General features: G+C 31.4%; 3 protein-coding genes across 3 annotated transcripts; 1 reads left to right on the plus strand and 2 right to left on the minus strand.

The window, feature by feature from the left end:
* Window positions 1-5,597: 5,597 nt before the first annotated feature.
* On the minus strand, window positions 5,598-6,305 carry LOC105633288 (hypothetical protein). Its single transcript, XM_012215859.4, has 2 exons — window positions 6,195-6,305; window positions 5,598-6,066 (listed from the first exon to the last, which is right to left on the minus strand). The coding sequence occupies exons 1-2, from the start codon at window positions 6,280-6,282 to the stop codon at window positions 5,789-5,791; spliced, it is 366 nt and encodes a 121-aa protein (XP_012071249.2). The 5' UTR covers window positions 6,283-6,305; the 3' UTR covers window positions 5,598-5,788.
* Window positions 6,306-9,969: 3,664 nt separating this feature from the next.
* Window positions 9,970-20,957, minus strand: LOC105633063 (putative DUF21 domain-containing protein At3g13070, chloroplastic). The gene is made up of 14 exons (XM_012215588.4): window positions 19,995-20,957; window positions 19,018-19,115; window positions 18,828-18,921; window positions 18,133-18,210; window positions 17,908-18,011; window positions 17,284-17,365; window positions 16,414-16,553; window positions 16,255-16,333; window positions 16,078-16,141; window positions 15,209-15,300; window positions 14,415-14,480; window positions 13,290-13,406; window positions 12,440-12,619; window positions 9,970-11,310 (listed from the first exon to the last, which is right to left on the minus strand). Exons 1-14 carry the CDS (start codon window positions 20,559-20,561, stop codon window positions 11,065-11,067), a joined length of 2,007 nt encoding a protein of 668 aa, XP_012070978.1. The 5' UTR covers window positions 20,562-20,957; the 3' UTR covers window positions 9,970-11,064.
* On the plus strand, window positions 10,568-11,155 carry LOC149495050 (uncharacterized). Its single transcript, XM_089723793.1, has one exon. The coding sequence runs from the start codon at window positions 10,568-10,570 to the stop codon at window positions 10,940-10,942; it is 375 nt and encodes a 124-aa protein (XP_089579919.1). The 3' UTR covers window positions 10,943-11,155.
* Window positions 20,958-21,592: the final 635 nt, after the last annotated feature.

Raw genomic sequence — 21,592 nt, forward strand, 5'->3', positions numbered from 1 at the left:
TAGGATATTAAGTCAAATCTTATGATTAAATCAGTAATACTCCTCTTGCCACTTTATAAACTTCAAAATACTATATTGGATTTGTTGCATTCTGTTTCCTTTTTTAAATGAAAATTTTCTAAAATTTCATTGTCAGCCTCAAGGTGTTCCATGAGAGTTTATTTTAAGAGGTGAAAAGGTGAAATGTAAAGGAGATAAACCTTTTAGTTTTAGCTCATAAAATAAAGTTTTTTTTTATATAATTTTCACCTCAAAAAACAAAATTATAATGTAAACGAGACCATTAACGGAGATTAAATATTTCCATCCATTAGATGTATAAGAGTTGGATTAGATTTATGTAATCCGCCTGCTTGATCAGGGTATGCATAATGTCCATATTGGGCTCTTGCTATCATGAGTAGCAACGCTATGATCCTATGAAAAGGGGAAGGTGTCTTAAATCGAAACGTTAATACCTGACCAGTGGCCCGAGCCGACGGAGACAATGACTAACACACCTCGTAATCCCTTTTTTTGCAAAAAAAGAAAAAAGCATTCATAATGGATCAAAGAGTCAATATTTTTTTTTTACCTAATTAAACTAATAAATCATGGATCGACTCGAATAACCCAATCTCTTTACTAATCCAATCTCTTTTCATGCATTAAACTATTGGTCAGCATTTGCTTGATTATTTATTATATTATGGTATTTGATAGATAATAGTTATATTTTAAATTTTAATATCTATAAAAAATATAATTGAAATAGAGAAAATTAAGTTTTTTTTTTCTTTTGAAACAAACACTAAACACACGTAATATTCCCTAACATGACACACTTTATATCAAAATCATGATAATTTTAACATGTGAGACTAGAAAATTAATTTATAAGATTTTTAACCCTTAACTTTTAATCATTTAGGTGCTATGTTACTTTCCAACAACTAATCCAGATATTTTAACCAAACAAACCCTTAATTGAAAGATTAATTATAGACAAAGAGATAATTAAATTATTGAAAAAGCGAAAATTACCGTATGATGATCATTTTGAGTTTTGTTGATCATATGGCATTTAGAGATGATTACAATGTAACTTTCATACCAAGTGCAAAATTGTGGACATAGTTACTTTTATTATTTTATATTATGAACCCAAAATATCTTGTAAATTAATTTCAATTTAATGTCAATTAGGTTATGGTCTGATTGGTCTTTTCACTTATGTGAGAAATGAGAAATCTCAAGTTTAAGTCCTTCAACCATAATTATTTTCACTAATTTGGTGAATCAAGAGAAGAGTTACCCCTGTTGCATAGTGCACAGTGTTATTTTTACAATTTAGTTTGGTGACTCAATAAACTAACATTAAGAGCTTATTTAGTAAAAAGAACCCTTCTAAAAATCAAGACATGTCGTTAGCCTTGTGTTTCTTATGAAACGATAGATTGAATGATCTCATTTTCATCTTCTAAAAACTACACGTCGTCTAAACCATTTATACTTTTTTAGTCTGCTATTCCAAAATGACATCATGTAATCGTTTCTTCACAACTTGACTTCCTAAAAACATTAAACTTTAATAGACATTCCCTTAATACTCAACGTGGTCAAACTATAAATTGGATTTTTTTTTTCATCGGTTATGATTAATCTTTAATGGAAAGAATTTAGATTTTTTTTAAAAAACATATAATCGAGTGTTGGATTTTTCTGGATAAAGAAAATCTTATTATAAACAGAAATGAAATAAAAAAAAATCAAATTTGAGATATCCATTATCCACTAAATGTGATTATCTTATATCTAAAAGTAAGGGTGAGCAATTTTCAATTTCTAATAAAAAATCAAACCGAACCGATTCATTTTAATCGAAGTCAAATAATTATTTTAACTCGAAATTGAATAATTATTTTAGAAATTCACAATAATTGATTGAAAAATAATTTCACGACTGTGATGAAGTATATACTAGAAAATGAAGTCATTGTCAATGACCAGTAGTTATATGTAAACCTTAATATATGCAATGATGACAATGAAGCAGCTATTTATTTATTTATGCTGCTTTTTTTTTCTTAGAGGAGTTTATTTGTCTTCATCAAGTTGAAAGCAAATATATATTTAATTTATTTTTCTTCTTGCCCCACATTTTATTTATGTACTAATTCTTTTTTCATCATGCTAATAGTGCCTTTGACTTAGTCACACATAAACCCTAATTAATTAAAAATGGCAGACTTAATTCTCCACTAATTAATAATAATATCATTAACTTGTGTAATTAAAATTTTTTTACTTATTATTATAATAAACCCTGAGAAATTAATTAGGATATAAAATGTTTATGATTGAGACATGATTTATATTTTTGGTTGTTGCAACATTTATATAATGATTATTATACTTGATTAATTCATACTCTATATCAGTCAAAATTCATCATTTTATGACTTAAAATTAATTAAAAAGATAAACACTGATGAGTAAGGTTGGCCATGTTACGATTCCGGGAATCGGAATCGTCGGTTCGAACCGGTCCCGAACCGTAACCGAAACCGGAGATTTTCGGTTCGGTTCCAGTTTTAGATTCGTGGAACCGCAAACCGACGGTTCCATAAAACCGGTCGGAACCGGATTGGAACCGCCGGTTCTCCGGCCGGTTCGAACCGGCAGTTCTAGCATTAGTTTGTCAGTTTTATTTTTTTATTTTATTTTATTTTTTATTTTTTGGGAAATCTCTTAAGGAGATGCCCATGTTGTAAGAAGAGCTAGGTCCAAACAGATAACGTACAAAAATAATTCGAATAATTTTGCATGTTTCATGCATATATATTAGGAACAACCAAATCAAAAATTTTTTTTTTAAAAAAAAAAATTAAACTTTATACACTAAACAATTAACAAATTTTTCTTATTCAAATAGACCCATGCTCTGATTGGCCAAAATGTTGAGAAAAAAAAAAAAAATATTCATTTTGTGGTGCATAATCCTAGAACAAAATGCAATAATTCAAGCGGCGCCTCCTGCTTTTTATTTGCACCCATTCACAAATGGTTAAGACTCGTTGTCTTCCACTTTCTTTTCTTATATATATATATATATATATGATTTCTTTAAAACATTTAATATGTTATTTATTTTTGCATATGATCTTATTTTTATTATATTTCTATTTCTTTCTTCCTTATTAGGATACGGGGCTCTTCGCTTTATATGATGATCTATGTCGTTGGAAAAGTACCTTTTCAAATTATGTTCAAATTTTTTTAAATAAAAAATAAATTCAGTTAAAGAATTTTTTTTTTAAAAATAATTAAGTTCAAGTCTTTAAAAAAACAAATTTAATTGAACCATTTTTTAATTTTTTAGGTGTATTTTTTTTACAAATAACTTTCACAAATTTATTTTGAAAACCGGTCTTTAAAATTTAAAATTTAAAATTATGTGATTTGCCGGAAAATCGGTCGGAAAACTGATTGGAACCGTCGGTTTTGACACCGTACCGGAATCGGAACCGTTCAGTTTCAAACCGAAACTGGAACTGAAAATTTTCGGTTCGGTTCCGGTTCCGGAACCGCGGACCCCCTACTGATGAGTGATGTGATTAAACATATAATATTTTATTAATAAAACTAATTATTTTAGACAAAAAAACTGGGCAGCAAAGAAACAGCCACGTGTGTATATATTTGAATGCTTATCAAGTTTAAGTATTTACCTATATTCGGCCCATGAGCCCAATTGAAGCCTAACACATAAATCGACACTTTGAATTTTATAAAAAATATCTATTGACATTTTCAATTTTTATGTGGATTTATAAAATTATAATTATTGAATATTTGAATTTATAAAATTATATCTACTAAAATTGTTATTATTTTATTTAATAATTTATGTTCTACAAGTGCAATTTCATAAATTGAAAATTCAACAAACGAAAAAAGGGCACATAAATGAATTGTTAATTTAACATGAATTGGGTACATTTATGTAGGGTAGACGTTTGAACATATAGCACAATAAAATCTGGGAGCCCAGACAGGTTTTTGCATGTGCATTGGATTACACCAATCTTGCAACTTGTTTTGTTGTAGAAAGAGAAGCAAGTTGATATTTGGAACTAACGGATAAACAGATACATATATATACATATATATAAATACATTTATGTGTGATGTTGATATGGGAAAGTGTGGTTCATTTTCTGAAAAGATTTGTAAATTAGAGCGAACCATACATCCCCCGAAAATCCTAATCTCTAAGTTTGATTTCATTTCCTACTGCCTGTACTACATTTGTTTATTAGAACAAAGACAAAAAAAAAAAAAAAAAAAAAAAAAAAAAAAAAGGATTTTGGCTGTGTTCGACGATAGCTTTTTAAGTGTCTTTTATCATTTTGAATGCAGTTGTTTTTAGACATAAAAGTGACGTTTTATAAAAAGTTAACTCATGTAACATTTAACTTTTAATGTTTTATGAAAAATTATGTAAAAAATTAATAATTAAAAACAGCAATCAAAACAACTTATTCTTGTCTACAGTTTCTGCCAACTGGTCGGTGGATTCATTGTGGACTTTGTTGTAGCAATCCAGTTGTGCTTTAAGGGAACATTAGGCGAAGCCCATGCATTGCTTTTGTTTTCTCCTAGTTTATTCTCTAGATTTGGCCCAATTCTGGCAAAAGCATTAAGCAGCATTTTTGGTGGTCAACTGAGAGCAACTTTTACTTTTCCTGCCGCAAAATGCGAGTCAAAACTCACCGTTTTCATACATTTTGTTTCCGTTCATGTTGATGGAATGCAAAACTAAGAAAAAGCACCTCAAAGATGGAATTTGTCTCTTTTCAAAATGGTGGAATTAAGGCTATCAAGGAATTTATAAATTCTATGTATTTTGGCCTTTTTTTTTTTTCTCTCAATCAGATAAAAATTTTTGACAAATCCATGATAATCCAGATCATTAACTGAATTTAAATTATCCTTTTACCTTTGAAAAACGTGATTTATAGAAAGAGAATGAAAATTTGAATTTCATTTTCTTTCCTATCAACATCTCATTATATAGTGATAAATGCTTGTTTATATTTTCAAAAAGAGCTATCAAAATTTTTCTTTTTAAATATATCACGAGACATTATTAAATCTATGGAACGTTTAAATTTTATCACTCAAATTCCATCAATTACGTTTGATTCTTTCTAGAATTTCTAATGGAATGCAATTTTTGTAATAATATATATATATATATATATATATATATATATATATATATATATATATATATATATATATATATATTGGTGTGGTTAAGTATTTCCATATAAAATTTAAACACAATTCTTAATTATTTAAAAACAAAATTTTTAAAAGTTAGACATTCAATTTTTTTTCCTCTCTAATTTCAAAGTCAACCAAACAAATTCCCCATCTAAGCTGGGAAGTTTTAGGAATACATGTGCTATTTGAAATCTATATAGATTTTAGCCCTCCTTAAGTTTATATGCATTAAAAAAAAAATAAATCTAGAGTAGAGTTCACAAAACTTCATCTCTATAAAATTAAGAAGAAAAAAAAGTGGAGGACTATTACATATAATTTCTAAGTATTACGCTCTATAAAAATGGTAAAAAAAAAAAAAAAACCACATCATTATTTTTATTTAAAGAAATTTGTTTTTTTTTTAAAAAAGTAATTCGACGTGAGAAAATAAAAATAATTAAAAGGAAAAAAATTAGATATTACAAGAAATGGTAAGAAGACACATTTCAATTTAATCAAAGCCGGTAATATATATCTACATGATAGTGCAAGTAGATGGATTTGGATCAACAATCACATTAACCAATTCACAATTAGGTCTTCCATGACAACAATTGCAAGGATTATCAGGATTTTTCTCTTCTGGCTTATCAGGCTTTTTCTCCTCCGGCGGCTTAACCTCTTCTACTAATACTAAATTTGCATAACTCACCTTCTTTCGCAGAGCCCTTGTCAAGCAGGCTGCATCAACCCTCTCTCCGATCACTATCAATTTTTCTCTGTCACTTCCTTCAAATGCCACCGAAATCACACCTGAAAAATATCACATTTTATTTTATTTTTTATTTCCTGTAATAATTAGATTGACGCTCAAACCTTTATCTTCAATTTATTTGCAAAATGAAAAATATGAAATTAATAAATTTTATCATGAAACTCACCATCTGCTACCGCAGCTGTTTTCATAGCCTTAACTCTGCATTTCTCGCAGCAAGTTGATATCTCGATCACTATCTTTTTCTGTAGCATTAAATCATAAAATCATGTTAATTATGATTAATCACAAATTAGAGATTAAATTCAAGCTGTCCTTCAATATATATATATATATATGAAAAGTTAGTGACTTACCTTCATTACTTTCTAAAGTATGAAACTGAAAAATGTTGATTTCGATTAGTGAATAACAAGAAAATGAAACAATATGCCTATTTATAGGTACAAAGAGATCGAAAGTCAAAATTAGAGGGTGCATTGCATGGAATTATAGTGAAATTAATTAATTAAGTTGTATTTGATCCTCTTCTCAAAAAAAAAAAAAAAAAAAAAATTGTATTTGATCCACTTTCTATGGGTTCAACACATATACAAGAACTAAAAAGAATTTTAATTTCTTGCTTAGACTTTGAACTTAACAGTAAACATTTACTTCTTTTAAGTCAAATGTTTATTAAAGTAATTAACAAAGTTTAGTATAATTATTTAGGATTAAGTCAATAAAACCAACTTGGCAATCACATGCTCATTTAATTAGCTAATTAGCTTCCTATCGTGTGTTGAGAGTTCATTGCTTCTCTTCAGATTCTACAAATCCTTTATTATTGTTAATTTTTTTTAATATAATATATTAAGATTTCGTTAAAAACTTAAATCAATATAAATATCAATTATTGATTTATTTTATGTAAATGGCCAACCAAATTGGCAACTCATCCCTAGTATATGACAGTCAACTGGTACATATTTTGCAGTAGATAAAAAAAAAAAAAAAAGAAAAAAAGAAAAATGCAACTCTGCATTTGATGATTATTTAAAAGGTTTTTTTTTTATCTAAGAGGAATTAATTAAGCATGTTTGTTTTATTACTAAAAATATCTGAAAATTCTTTGACATAAATTATGTGACTGTTTGGTTGTTTTTGTGTAACCCATGGAGTGCTCAAAACATGTTAAAATATAAGCTTATTATTTTTAACATTATTTTATTTTTCACTATATTTATTTCTCAATTCTTACTATTAATTTTTTTTAATAATTTATTTTTAAGTTAAAAAAGTCAAATAATTAACTTTAATGTAATTTAAGTCACACTAGTTGATTTTAAAACTCACGAAATAAATATAAAATTAATTATTTAAAGTGACTTTATACTCATGACTGAATACTTAATTATTAATCAAACTATTAACTAATTTAATAGAATAAATAAATTTATTACTAAATAGTGAAAAGAAATTAAATAAAGAAAATCAAAGTATTAAATGATTTCATCTTTTTTATTATTTGTTTTGGTCAAAGATATTCTCAACCAACTTAATTCTTCATGGAAATTTCTTGCATGCACCATATAATGATATATGGATGATCCCATACACCGAGCAAAAAATAAAAAAAATAAAAAAATATTAATTTTTTCTTAGTATATGCTCAAAAATATTCTTATTTGAACTAAAATATTGTTTATAATTAATTTGATGTACAGACGGCCACATAAACAAAATGTAGATAAATCTCACTAATTTTTATTTCCAAACAAACAAGTTGAAGGATGCATCTTTATGTTTTCCATGCATGCAATTTAAGCATATGATATATATACATATATAAACTTATGATTAATGGATCAAATTAAAGGTGTCATACATATGCATACCTCAAAAAGATATAATGGTAATCGATCAATGCAGACATATATATAAGTCGTCCTGAATGCTTGGAACTTTCCCAATGATTAAAAACAAGGAACATGGCAAGACAATATATATTAGTCTAACCAATGAACAATGTTCATATATAGTTTCCAATCATAGGGATAGATGGATTGACATGTATGACAAATAATAAAAAGGTCAATTAATTAAAAATTATAATCGATATATTCATGAGTTCCAACACCTGATAGTTAATGAAAAGTTGCTTGGTTTTATATATAAACTTCTGATTGTTTTTATATTTTTGGATAATATTGAATTTTGACTATATATATAAAACATACAGGCAAGGTTCTTCTTCAAATAGTTCTCAAATTTCTGCTGATGTTTTCAATAATTATCAAGATTCCTGCTGATTAAACTGTAATTAATAAAAATGAGAGGCATAAGAGAGATTAAATTTTCAAAGGAAGGATATATAAGAAAAGATAATTAAGCTCTAACTTTGAAAAAAAAAATTCCGGGTCAGCATATATATCTCCACGCTCAGACTATTCAAGTAAAATCTTCTCAACAATCGTAACTTCAGGTTTTAAGCTCCTGACATTATAGTTGGTTTTACTATCACTCTCTTCCCTCCTTCAATTGCTATAGTTACAAGTAAAGATTTAGGTCATATATACATTGGATGTAATCCTAAATAAAAGCAAGCAATAGAAAAAAGATCAAACAACTTCCCCATTTTAAATTTTGAGTGCAGAATCTTTTATTTTGAACGTTGAATAGTTAATAATTTCCTTTGACACGTGAAGAACAGTACTTCAACATATCTTATCTGTGTGTCTGGCTAAGTTGATAATCATGGAATGGGTGGGTCCTCCTTTGATGTTGATGATCATTGTAGGGCTCAGATCGCTGGATGTTGTCATAGCTACTTATGTGTGTTTGGAGCTAATGAGAAAGTTTTGCTTCTACCATTCTGGATTTGGTATTCTAATTTTTTTGAACGTTACAAAGCAAAATGAGCATTTATGGCCAACCATGCTAAAATCCATGGAGGGTGAAGACAAAGTATTTCAAGCTTCTTCCTCTTGAAATTTACTTATATAGTGAATATGAAAACAGTTAACCTTGTTACTTGCAACTACAATTATTTGCCTTGTTAATTTGAATTTGAATTGGTCCTGATTTCCCCAAAAAAAAAAAAAAAAAAAAAAAAAAAAAAAGAAATTGAATTTGTCCTAGAAATTTATTAGGCTTTGTAAAAATCGAACTATAATTTGATTTTAGTTAAAATAAATAAATAAATAAATATTTAAAGCCAAGTAAATACGATGTTCAAGGATATAATTAGGGCGACCAAATAGTCGCAAGGATGAAAATTATTAGCGTGTCAATTGATAAGCTCCAATAGTATGAAATAGATCCTCAGACCATCGAACTATTAATGTATTTAATGTCCAACACTATTAAAGTTTTTAAACTTTTAATCTTTTACATTAAGAGATAAACTATTAATCACCAATTACTAGAACAATAGCATAGAAAAAGGAGATGAATATCCTAAGTATACCTTTTCACTTTCATCCAACAAAATTGAGATTAGTGACCAAATCTTTTTCTTAGAAAAATTAAAAAAATAAAAATAAAAACCAAAAAAAGAGAAACCATTGTGCTTCACAACTTAGGGATTAATAATTGATGGAGGGAATGTCTGTGTGTCTGTCAAAACTCTTGTTTGTTATGGAAAGAAAGGACCCAGTGTACTTTTATTATCAGAGCAGAGGCAGGAAGGTGATGACACGTTCCTAGATGTAGGGTAGGTACCCTTTGAAGCACGCGCCTAATGGGTAGTTCAAACTGAAAGTAACAGATAGTGGGTGCCATTTGCCATACACAACCATCCAACAAAAACCAGCCATAAAATGTATCTAACATCTCCAACTCTTCTTTTACCTCTCCATGCCACTTCCTTCCAATAACTCAAAGACAAAACAGAAAAAATGGGGAGGGAGAGGGAGTCCTTTAGTGGGTTCACTTTCTCTCTTTTCTATGGAATGATTCAATCAATCCAAAAAAATAAAATAAAATAAATAAAAATAAAAATAAAATAACATCAATTTCAAAAGTTATTCCCTGTTGCAATCCTTGTCCTGTCTTCATAGCTTTACTTTCTACTTTCTTATTGCACTTGAGAAAGGTGAAAAGAGAATGTTCAAAGCTAAAAATAATAAAAAGATCCCACCAAATGAGGCACATCTTCTCCAAAGCTATAGCAGCCCATGGAGACAACCCGACAGAGCATAACCTATTCTTTTATTCCTCTTTAAAAACCCTTCCAAATACTAAATTCCATTCTTATTGGATTTTCTTTCCTGCCTTTTTATCCTCATGAGGTCCTTTAGCCTCTCTTCATATAAATCAACCCAGATTTCTTAGGTTAGCTACTCAACTTTGCCTTCTTGGACTTAGCGACTTGGCTGCCGATTCCACTTTTCCTTATACATCATTCAGAATCTATAATAGAAGCTCATATTGAATTGCACCACATACACATACCCTATATATATATAGCTATATATAGGAATACAGAAATTCAAGGACTTACCATTACCAAAGACTACTTCTATCACTCTCATTAACAGATAACCAGTTCTTGATCAAATGGGTAGGCAAAACTGCGATCCCACCGTCATCCACTCCTCCATTGCCCTTCTGCAGGAAAGGTTTAGACAGTTAGAGAAAGCAAAGGAGATGAGGCAGCAGAGGGAGCTCTTAAGGCTATTCTCTGAAGCAGAACAAGTCCAATCAGCTAAAGATTATGAGCCATCCAGGCCGTTTTTTCACTCTGAATTGACACTTTCACCTGGGCAACCACTTCAAGGCTCTTTGTATGTCCAGCCGAATATGGAGAACAAGTATACAGATCTACCGGTCAATGAGACTCCAAATTTGGTGAATCTATGGTCCAAAAATACTGTAATGCACAACATAAATAACTTTGATGAATCAGACGTTGATACCTCACTTCATCTGTGAAAAAATTTTTACAATGTATCTTGAGCATTCTAGTTCCTTTGTTCTTTTTCCAAGTCTTTTTACTGCTTTCATGGAGCTGTAAAAATTGAGAGAGGGAAGGAGAGAAAGAAAGGGAGATGTAACTATTGTCTATCAGGACTCTCATTGTCATCTTCATGTTCAGCAATTACATTGGAATCAGAAAGACCATGCTCTGGTCTCTTTTGGAATGAATCCTCGTCATAATCAGAACCATCAGACTCTTCATTACTGCTCCATATCTTCTTCTTCATGATTCTGGGAATCACACGAGTTACTTCTTTTACGTGATCATTGTTTATTCGTTCAAATCGAACAGCACTAACTTTTCTGGCATTTCCAGCTAATATCTGCACCAAGGATAGAATATCACAGATAATGATTGTAACATTTAACCACACAATAATAGAGCCATTGTAGACCTTAAGTTCTGTTAGATTGACAAATGAGATGAGCAACAACTCTAACAAATTAACATAGTAACAGTTAGGCTGAAGAAAAATGATTCATTGTTAATACTATGAAAATTTTCATGTGCGTAGTTTGTGTCGTAAACATTGTGCCTCACTGGCCTGCGGGATTTATCATAGGCTAAAGCGAAACACAAAAAAAGCATGCTCATGAGAGAAACATTAACTTTTGTCCATGAAAAGGCTTGACCTTGCTATATATTAGCTCAGCTCAGCTACATCATGGTCCCAAATAAAGTTGGCTACATGAATCCCTTTCCTCCCTTCTATTCCATTCATGATCTAACTTTCTAGAAGTCCTTGTGACACAATGAAGAAGCCAACATTACTGTGAATAGGGAAGCAGTTGCAATGCTCTGTACAAGTTAGTTGAACATAGTATAATAATGGATTGCATCCTTCTACTGTGGAGCAAACAGGTTTTATCAAACAACTTGCACTGGAATAAACAGAATTTGACATTTTAAGTGTCTGTTAATTCCAACTCCACCGAGATATCATAATTTTACCTTTTTCTGCAATATTCTGGTTTAAAATATCAAGCTACAATATCATTGCAAGACTTGTGAAACAATGAAATTGATGTTGATCATCACTTAAGGCCTAGCATCCTTCTTGATCAAAGCATAAGGCCTAGCATCCTTCTTGATCAAAGCATAAGGCCTAGTATCCTTCTTGATCAATGCATAAGGCCTAGGATCCTTCTTGACCTTGTAACACTAGGAAAATGGACCTAAATTGCTTGGATCCAAAGTTAATGGGGCTTGGCTTATGAAAACCTTTTCTTACTGAATTCCACCAGTGCAGGATTCTTTGCAGCAGTGAACATAATAAAGCTTTACATAGACACCCACACCCACCCCCCTGCCCCAAAATATACACATGCAATCCATATACATATAGTGAGAGAGAGTTCTTTTCATAGTGCATGCATAGATTGAACAACTTTGTGGCCATCATTTGTGCAGAGAAGTTTCCAGAAAAAGGAAAACTAGCAAGATAAATATACCTCAAGTTTATATATCTGATGCTTATCATTCTTATCTTGTCGCTCAGACTTGCCTTCAGTTTCTTCATCATCCTCTTCTTGATTTTCCTTTTCAAGTATCACTTTGATGCTCTCACCTGTCCTTGGAATGTATCCAAATGCCTCACATACAAAACCTGATACCGTCTCATATTGATGACCCTGTAAAACAGAGTGGAAAGAGAATGTTATTGAGAATACAGTTTTCAGAATTAACTGTCCCTTATGTCTGATCAGTTTATTGCACACAAGGTTGAAGTTATTAATGTTGATGTTATTTTATGTGACGAAAAAAGGGTTGATGATCTTTGTACCAAAAAAGATCATATATATACATATACGTGTGATCAATTCATAATCCTCATTCCTTTCAAATGAGAAACGATCACTAGTTCAGTTGAAAACATATAAAATGCAGTCAACTAATCATGAACAACTGATATAATCCTCATTCCAGATGATTAGCATCTTACTAGAAATATCTGAAAAATCCTAGATGAGGCAAATAAGAGAACATCAATTTGAGTAACGTTTACCAATAATAGGAACAAATAGATTGCCTAAGAAAGAAATTTTGCACAAAATTCAGTCAGTAAAATGAACATACAAGTTGCAGGAAGAATATACATTTAAAAGCATGGTCCTAGAAACTGATGTGCCAATTTACAAGAACATGTGTAGTTCTCCCACCCAATAATTACAAAACAATGTAAGATAGTGCAGGATTTGTAGTTTCTGCTCTACATACCAAACAATTATCATTTATTTGGATGCTCCAGTATTAGGATAAACATGGAGTATCTATTCTTGAATCCGAGAACATATATCATACCTCAGGCATTTTGACATTTAGGTCTTCAGAGAGCTGATCAATAGATGTATTAGCATCAATGTCATATATTCCGTCTGCTCGCATTACAATGTAGCCGGTTTTCTTCTGTATCTCCTCCTATTGTACAATAAACAGTATTACTTCTCATGCTGATATCTAACAAAGCTATAAAAAACTGCTAAATCATCCAACCAGACAGCTTTATTCAAAGCCTCTTGTTTCATCAACTAGAGTCTACTGACAAATCCACAATGCCAAGAGGATTAAGAAAACCATTAACTAACCTCAATTCTAGAAAAAAAAGTTATAACTAACTAAATTACCCTTTTTATCAATTCTCTAAATAATTAATACTTAGTAGAGATACCAAGAGACAAGCTTAAAGTTAGAAAAAAATATTACTATTTTCTTAATTTTCTAAAATAACGTATTAAGTGGGACAGAAAAAAAAAAATTTCTAAAATGACATTTAAAATGGGACGGAGGGAGTGCTAGTTAAGATCTTACAAAAAACAGTCACAATTTCTTTTTTAACTCTTTGGACAATGAAAACTACAGTGTAAACAAGTAGATAGTATACACACACACACGCACACACACACAACACAAACACACACACACACAACACAAACACACACAAACAACACAAACACACACACACACACACACACACACACCCCTGCATGCGCATAGGCAGAACCACAGTACATTATTTAATAGGGTTCCTAGCTTGCAATATGTTATCTGGAGAAAAATGGAACATAATCTTGTTCTAGTTCTCAACTGTATATGCCAACTAGTTCCTAATGACTCTACTAGTATTAACAGTCCAGATTGATGTCAAGTCCAGTAACATTCAAAAGAAAGAAGGATAACATATACACTGAACTAACTATAGCCATCCAACTACTTACAAAAAATATAATATTAATGCAAGTTTATAGTGAAGTTGTGACAATTTAGAGTTGCACCAAACTTCACAACCATCACAATATGAAGTGGAGAGAAGTAGTTTACATCACAAATAAATAAACACAACCATGGGAAGATAATTGGAGAGAGAGTACACATGCACAACATCAAACGAAGAGATTAAAAATGCATAAAATTTTAGTTCATCTTTACTTTCGAATCATTTTCATCAAAGATTTCACCAACGAGCTCCTCAACGACATCTTCCAAGGTCACTATCTGCTTTTTCCAAACAAATGACAGAATAAAGATTAGGTAGGTAGCATGAACCATTAAATAACATAATGAGTATAATAAGGTATCAAAACGTTTACACTTGATTTAAACTTCAAATGCAGAAAATAATAATGGAAGTTTTTGGAGTTCAAATGAGTGCTTTACTACAAGAGACTCTATCTTGTTTGCCATGTTTGTTATTGACATCAATATGAAACTTGCGTCCCCTAAAATTGTTGAGTTGGACATAATATGTTGACATCACATCAGGTACCAAAACCCATTTGATCAATGATCTGAAATTTCGGACAGAATACATTGCCTTCTATTTTGGGTCCACCTGGCAGTATAAAATCATATTGCCATCTGGCAAAACTATGGCTTCCAGGTTTTCGATATTGGTAGTATATAACATTCTAAACAATGAAATTTGGTGTTTAAATATCCATACATTTTCCATGCTGTTGCTTCATTTAGTTATACAGGTACCTAATATGGAGCATATTTTCTGTAATACTGCATTCACAACTAATATGAATAATTTCCATTTTTTAATTAATAAGAATGCTCAAAAAAAAAAAAAAAAAAAAAAATTAAAGCGCCTAGTAATTACTAAAACCAGGTTGAAACAGCAAACAGCACACTATGTGTCAGCCATGAACTTTTCTACAATCAAACATTGAATGTAAATACAGTTTTGAATTAGGAGGATTGGTTATGTTTGTACACACCCCAATAGTTCCACCATATTCGTTAAGAACAACTGCCATGTGAACCTTCCGGATGCGGAACTCTCTCAAAAGATTCCAGACTGACATTGAATCTGCAAGAGCACTAGTTATATTCACTAAAGCTTATAAACAAAATCATTAAAAATCATCACATAAATTCAGAGAGAGAGAGAGAGAGACAGACATTTCAGTGACATTATAGAGAATTAGAGATGTAGACATCTAGAATCACTTTAGCAAGAAAAAGCTCCATCTTCAACCTTGCCTAACACATTCTTTAAATTTTGGGTAGCCCATCAAGCAGAAGTCATTTTGTTCCATAACAATAAATGAAATTTTAAGAAACTGAGAGAGGGAGTCCATATTATAAAACCATATTATCTCATACAAATTGTCTACTTGAACAAAATTTACACAGTAAAAAGTTTAATAGCAATTTCAAGACCATGTCATATTATGTTAAATTACTTTTTTCCTCGATTTTTTTACACCAAGCAACAATGTCAAGGCCAGACCCCACCCCCCCCAAAAACTTTCTTTTAGCAAGGGCCATCAGATAGCTGATCCAACATCAAAGGGAAATATAAAGCAAAGAGACCATAAGGAATAAGGCAACATTTCAAAGAAAAAATGCACTTCAAAAGATGCACTATTTCATTGACTTTGAAGTCACTAAGATATTGATGAGACAGGGATGTCTATACCTGCTGATGCTCAGCAAGACAGACAGCACCTGAGCAACTACCTAAATTGTCCTAATTGAATCAATGGGTAATAGTATAAATCTGAGCCTTGTAAAAAGTACAATCTTGTACAAAGAATACCACTAAAAATTCTACCAAATGTAGTTTACAGAACAAAATTATTACCAGGTACAAAGTATGCAGGTTTATGAGCCATGTCTCCTACAGTTGTACTTTCTAGTAGCTCGCCCTTCAAAATCAAACAGATTATAATTCTGCACACTATGAGATTGTTGAATGCAATCAATAAACAAAGTTCTAGTGATTTCAAAGAGAGGGGTATAGGAGTAGAAATTGTCAGACCTTCTGAACATAATCTATCAGATCCATTGCATATGCAATACCCATTATATTGTCCACACGCTGCTCAAAAACAGGAACCCTATAAACAGGTCCAAAACACATTCTTAGCACATTGCTCAAAGAAATACTTAAAGCATGAAGTATTATAGAGTAACTTACCTTGAATATTGATGAGTCACCCACAACTCATGAAAATCAACAAGAGTTGAACTGGCATCAATTGCAACTACATCAACAAGAGGCGTCATCACCTCTCTAACATGTGTATCCTTGATCTCTAGCACATTCTCAATCATGTCCTGTTACAGATTAGGAACAACAAAAGCACCTTAACCACAATATGTAGGAGAGGAACACACTTCCAACATTCAAACAGTTTGCTAGAGAGGTTTAAATGTAATGATATAGGCAAGGAAAGTCTATCATAACTACAGATTTTTGCAAAATGCAAAGCCTTGGTGATGATAGATAGAAAATTCAATAGCAAGAGATATTCATATAACAGAGGAAGTCTCATGTGAGATTATCTTTCCAAGAAAGTTGACTTCCACCGGCTTATCTCGGGGTTAATGTTCAAAAGAAAAAATGTCAAGCATTTTTCTCTATTTCCACTATATAAAAAGATTACTTGTTCATACTAGTTATTATTTTTTCATGCCTGTTCAAGAGTTCCTCATAATAAATTAATAACATGTCTCTCTCACCAAGGGACTAATATTGTTAACTTGCATTTTGTTTTCATTATTTTTGCTATATCCAAAAGATTATCCGGATACTAGTTATTTTTCTTGCATGCCTGATACCAAGGGTCTCTCTCTCTCTGTCTCTCTCTCTCTCTCTCGTTGATGTGCACATTCTTTGAGCAGTCTTTCATGTTTGGAATAATTTTTTTGTCTCAGAAATAGCAAATAAAAAAACAAGATATAGATATGTAATTCACTACTAGCATGAAGAAAATGCGTCAAAGTACTCATATTTATTTTTAAAAAAAGCCTTAGCAAAACCATAACTAGATTATAGTTATATTACTTGTTCTTCCTCCTCTATCGCCCCACTCAGTTCTGCCCCTCGCAACATCAACTTCAATTCATCTTCAGTGACATATGGTTCACTAGCAACAAAGAATACGCCAAAGATGTTAAGAAATAAGGAAATACTAATTCAAAAAGCATTCAATGAAAGCAACTTTCAAAAGCTTCAAAAACCAGCACCAAATCCACCCTCCATGACTAGAGCATTAAGAGAAAAAATAACTAAAATCGCAACATACAGTTTGAAACATGGGTAAACATGAAGGAAGTTATAATTATAATTAAATTACATTCCAAATCACAATTGTATAGTGTTATTGCAACTCATTAAAGAATCAAATTTGGATACATTTTTAAGTGGCCAAACTAGTATAAGACAATGGTTAATCCATAAAACTTTTTTGCATGTCAAAAACTGTTACAGAAAAATATTCTACTAGCATATTTTCCAAAATTCTCACTCAAAAAGCAGAAAACAGTTCTAACAATCTTGAAATGAACGAGCCAAAATTCAGAAAATAAAAAGAGACCGTCAACAAAAAATAACATGATAAGTAATCCTAGGTTCCATGTAAAAAGCAGAAGTTATAGAAAAGATTTGAGAAGTTTAGGGTTGATCAACCTTCTCCCTTTCAAACCAAGCAACTTTAGCATTCCCATCGACAGGTATGTGAAAACTCTTCCCACAGGATACAAGACTAAGGAAAGCCATGCAACTGGCCTCGCCTAAAGGCATTACAAACAACATTAGTAAGTAGCAGGTAGATTGGCTAACGCACTACAGAATACAAACCAAACACATTAGTTAACATTAGCAAACAAGTGCACCGAATACATGTGCACTTACCACAAACCTAGCAACCTCTGTGGCATTGTGAACAGCCAAACTTTTAGGAGTGATCTCAGTGAGGAGTAATATTGCAACCTAGAAACATTAGGGAATAACAAAAAGGTAATTGGTTAAAAGAAAATTTTTGAATAGAACAAATATTATGTGTTTGATATGAGAAAAAGGTCAAAGAACAAGCTATACATCTATTTCTAACCTCGTCAACATCTCATTTATTATGCCTCTAAAATTAAGGACTTGAAAAGATCTCATCAACATTATTTCATTCTAGAGCTGCCTTACATAATTATATTATAGAGCAATATGCTGACAGATGCAAACATAGAGTTCTGAGGAAGCAAAATTGTTACATAGTGAAGTCCTATATTCACCTAGAACAAGGTTGATTTTCTTGCTTGAAGAACTGTAAAATTTCTTCTCATTCATCTACTCTTTACCTCATAAAGGCAAAGAAACTTAAAAAACAACCAAGTAAAATTATTTTTTAATTTGTCCATCTTGGGTTCCAAATAGGAGAGAGCTGCTGACCATTATGCTGGACCAATACACGACAATAACCCTCATGACTCAGTGGATATCAAGAAGGTCCTTTCATCCTTGAGCATTTTCATCCTTGAGCGTTTCTACCTAATTCAACATTAATTAACGAATGCACATGCAAACACAGCAACAGAAAGGAAATTTATACATACAGTCATTACTCCAGTGGCTGCACTAACACCAGCTTCACCAAATATTGCTGTGGCTGCCTCTGTGACTAATGCAGTTGCCCCAATATTAACCACACTACATATATAGATAGAATATAGAATAAGAACTGGCTTTTTCACTAAAGCAGAAAGATGGAATCAACTACAGTATCGGTGATTAGAAGAGCAGTACGTTGTGCCAATAAGAATAGTTGTCAGAAACCGAGTGACATCACTACGAAGCATTTTGAAGACACCATCATCAGGTTCTTTTTCAGCAAGCTCGCGGACCTGATAGGTTTATGTTGGATGACTAATTAAATCATAGAAGAATTGTCACATATATATATATATATATATATATATATATAAAAAGAGAGAGAGAGAGAGAGAGAGAGAGAGAGAGAGAGAGAGATAGGTAGCAAATGAGAACATTAGCACCCAGCAGAATTTGTTAAACATCAGGTATTACTATTAAAAGCTATCTTACGTGGAATTTAGTAGGCTTAAAAGGATGTAAGAGCAAAGCTTAAAGCTCAGTAAGTGTTTGAGAGTTAATGCATAAAAAGCGACGCTCCTAATAAAATTTTGTAGCTGTAAACTCCATTTTTATGTGTTACAGTTTGAATCTAACAAAACATCATCCTGGATTCAACACACAATATTCTGTGAGAACAATTTTCAAATGCGGTGATTAATGTGAAATAAAAATTATATGCTCCAAGCCTCCAACACGATAGTTATACAGTCTCCATCCTTTCCTTCACTGTACATTTATCAAACAATGGCACGTTGCAGGTTAATTGCAACGTCTTTTTGTTTACCACCTATATCACACTGATTTCGTTGTCTCTTTTTTCTCCTTTGTCAAAATGATGGAACAATCTCAGACCCGCAAAAGTATCATCCATATTACTCATAATATCAACCAAAATACTAAATTAGCTCAATGAATAGTGTCAAAATGACCAATGTTGTTTGTGGAATAGCCAATCCTCCCGCTACTTAGGTGGATTAGCTTTTTTACATTATGTGCATAAGTGTTAACCCCGATGTTCTCAATATCAGAAGCACACGATGAGTAGTCACCATATACAAGAACAGACAAATTCACAGAAAATATTCACTAAAAGCAAAATTCACCCAATTGTTTGAGCCGGAAATCCATACCTTCCATGGCCACAGCGTAGTTATGGAAGTCTCAGCCATAGAAAAAAATGCTGACAAACCCAGAAGAGCAGCCAATATCAAACCCTGCTCCTTGAAAACTCTCAGGAGCTGAGAAAGCTTAGGCCATGCACTCCTCAATAATAATATGCTCTGCCCAATAACACCATACCCGGCATTCACCACACCTTCAGTAGCAAACACTCTTCTGCAACCAAACACCAAAATCCCACACACCATTGCACCCAAAAGAACTGCACGTTTGACTAACAATCTTATTAACTCTAAATCCACACCCATAGATGCATTTTCTTCAATACCCAGATCAGCATTAACTGTGATTAATGATTTTGAGCGAGCTGTAGGGTCAGAGCCGCTGATTCTATGAGAAGCTGAAATACAAGGTGGTCTAAAATTATAAGGATTGGCAAAATTTGATGAAACACGAGATAAGAATTGAAAATTCTTTTGAGAAAACTTCACTCGGTTATAATGCAATAGGCGAGAGGATTTTATTCCAGAAACAAACACGGAACGCCCCAGAATTGAAGACTCGCAAACAATTTCCATTAGTGAACCTCACTTAGAATCCAAAATTTCACTCAAATAAAATCTTATGGGAATTAGAAAAGGAAATGGATGAACTAATTTCAGACCTCCGAGTAGCACTACAATTGAAATGATTAAAACTGGTCTCACTAGTAACTGGGGTATGCACAGGAACTGTATGTAGGAGTCAAAATTGGATTTGGAGGAGAGAAACTAGACCAAAGTAAAGGAAGTGAAGAAGGGAATTTACGAGGTCAAAATTGAGGGCTGAAGCGGTGTACACGATTTTTATAAATTCATTGAATAACATGATTCGCTTTGGTGGTGAGTTCTGAAGGTTTTTCTTTTAGCAGCCTTGAGAGTTGGTGAAGGAGAGGAGGCGATTCTGCACGAGCAAGTGGCACTGTGGCCGTTGATATTAAATGACTGATGTGCCCTTTGCTATTATAGAAAATGTTCTATTTTGTTGGAAAATTATAGAAGAATCCATTTTTAGTTTTCATTGAATTTATCGAGTTTCCTTGTTTAAGCTCTTGATTTTTTTTTTTTTTCATACTGATATATATTTCTTTTAGAAAATATTGATAATTTTTTTATTATAAAGATAAGGATTTTAAAAATTCTACTTTTTCACTACAAAAAATACGTTAAGTAAAATTATTTTTACATTTTATGTATTAGTATTACTATTTCAATTTTTTTTATAATATTTACTATAAATCAGAATATTCAAAACCTTATGAACTTTTGCCATTTCACTTTATTTTGACATTTTTATTAATTTTACGTGAATTTCTATTTTTTTTATTCCCTTGGAATTGCAAATAAAAAACTATTTCATTACTTTTAAATCATGTCACACTGATCAAAATTTTAAAAATAAAAATTGAGAAAAAATCCATTAGTCTACCAAATTAAAGTTGCACATATTAAATTTTAATTTTTAAATATACTAATAATAAAAAATTTTTATACTTACAAAAAATCCCAAAATATGGAATGTAATTAATAAAAATAATTTTTTTAATTACGTATATTTGTTTTCATATTAT

Source organism: Jatropha curcas, chromosome 7 (genome assembly GCF_041381405.1).
Source record: "Jatropha curcas cultivar XTBG-Jc1 chromosome 7, XTBG_Jcur_1.0, whole genome shotgun sequence".
NCBI classification, from domain to species: domain Eukaryota; kingdom Viridiplantae; phylum Streptophyta; class Magnoliopsida; order Malpighiales; family Euphorbiaceae; genus Jatropha; species Jatropha curcas.

Excerpts from the sequence above, each read along its gene's own strand:
- LOC149495050 (XM_089723793.1), top strand. The coding sequence starts at position 10,568 with ATGGGTAGGCAAAACTGCGATCCCACCGTCATCCACTCCTCCATTGCC.
- LOC105633288 (XM_012215859.4), bottom strand. The coding sequence starts at position 6,282 with ATGCTACAGAAAAAGATAGTGATCGAGATATCAACTTGCTGCGAGAAA. Across the intron at positions 6,067-6,194 it reads AACAGCTGCGGTAGCAGATG|GTGTGATTTCGGTGGCATTT; the intron begins GTGAGTTTCATG and ends GATATTTTTCAG.
- LOC105633063 (XM_012215588.4), bottom strand. The coding sequence starts at position 20,561 with ATGGAAATTGTTTGCGAGTCTTCAATTCTGGGGCGTTCCGTGTTTGTT. Across the intron at positions 17,366-17,907 it reads CTTGGTTTGAAAGGGAGAAG|TGAACCATATGTCACTGAAG; the intron begins GTTGATCAACCC and ends CTTTGTTGCTAG. Across the intron at positions 15,301-16,077 it reads ACCTGCATACTTTGTACCTG|ATTCAATGTCAGTCTGGAAT; the intron begins GTAATAATTTTG and ends GTGCTCTTGCAG.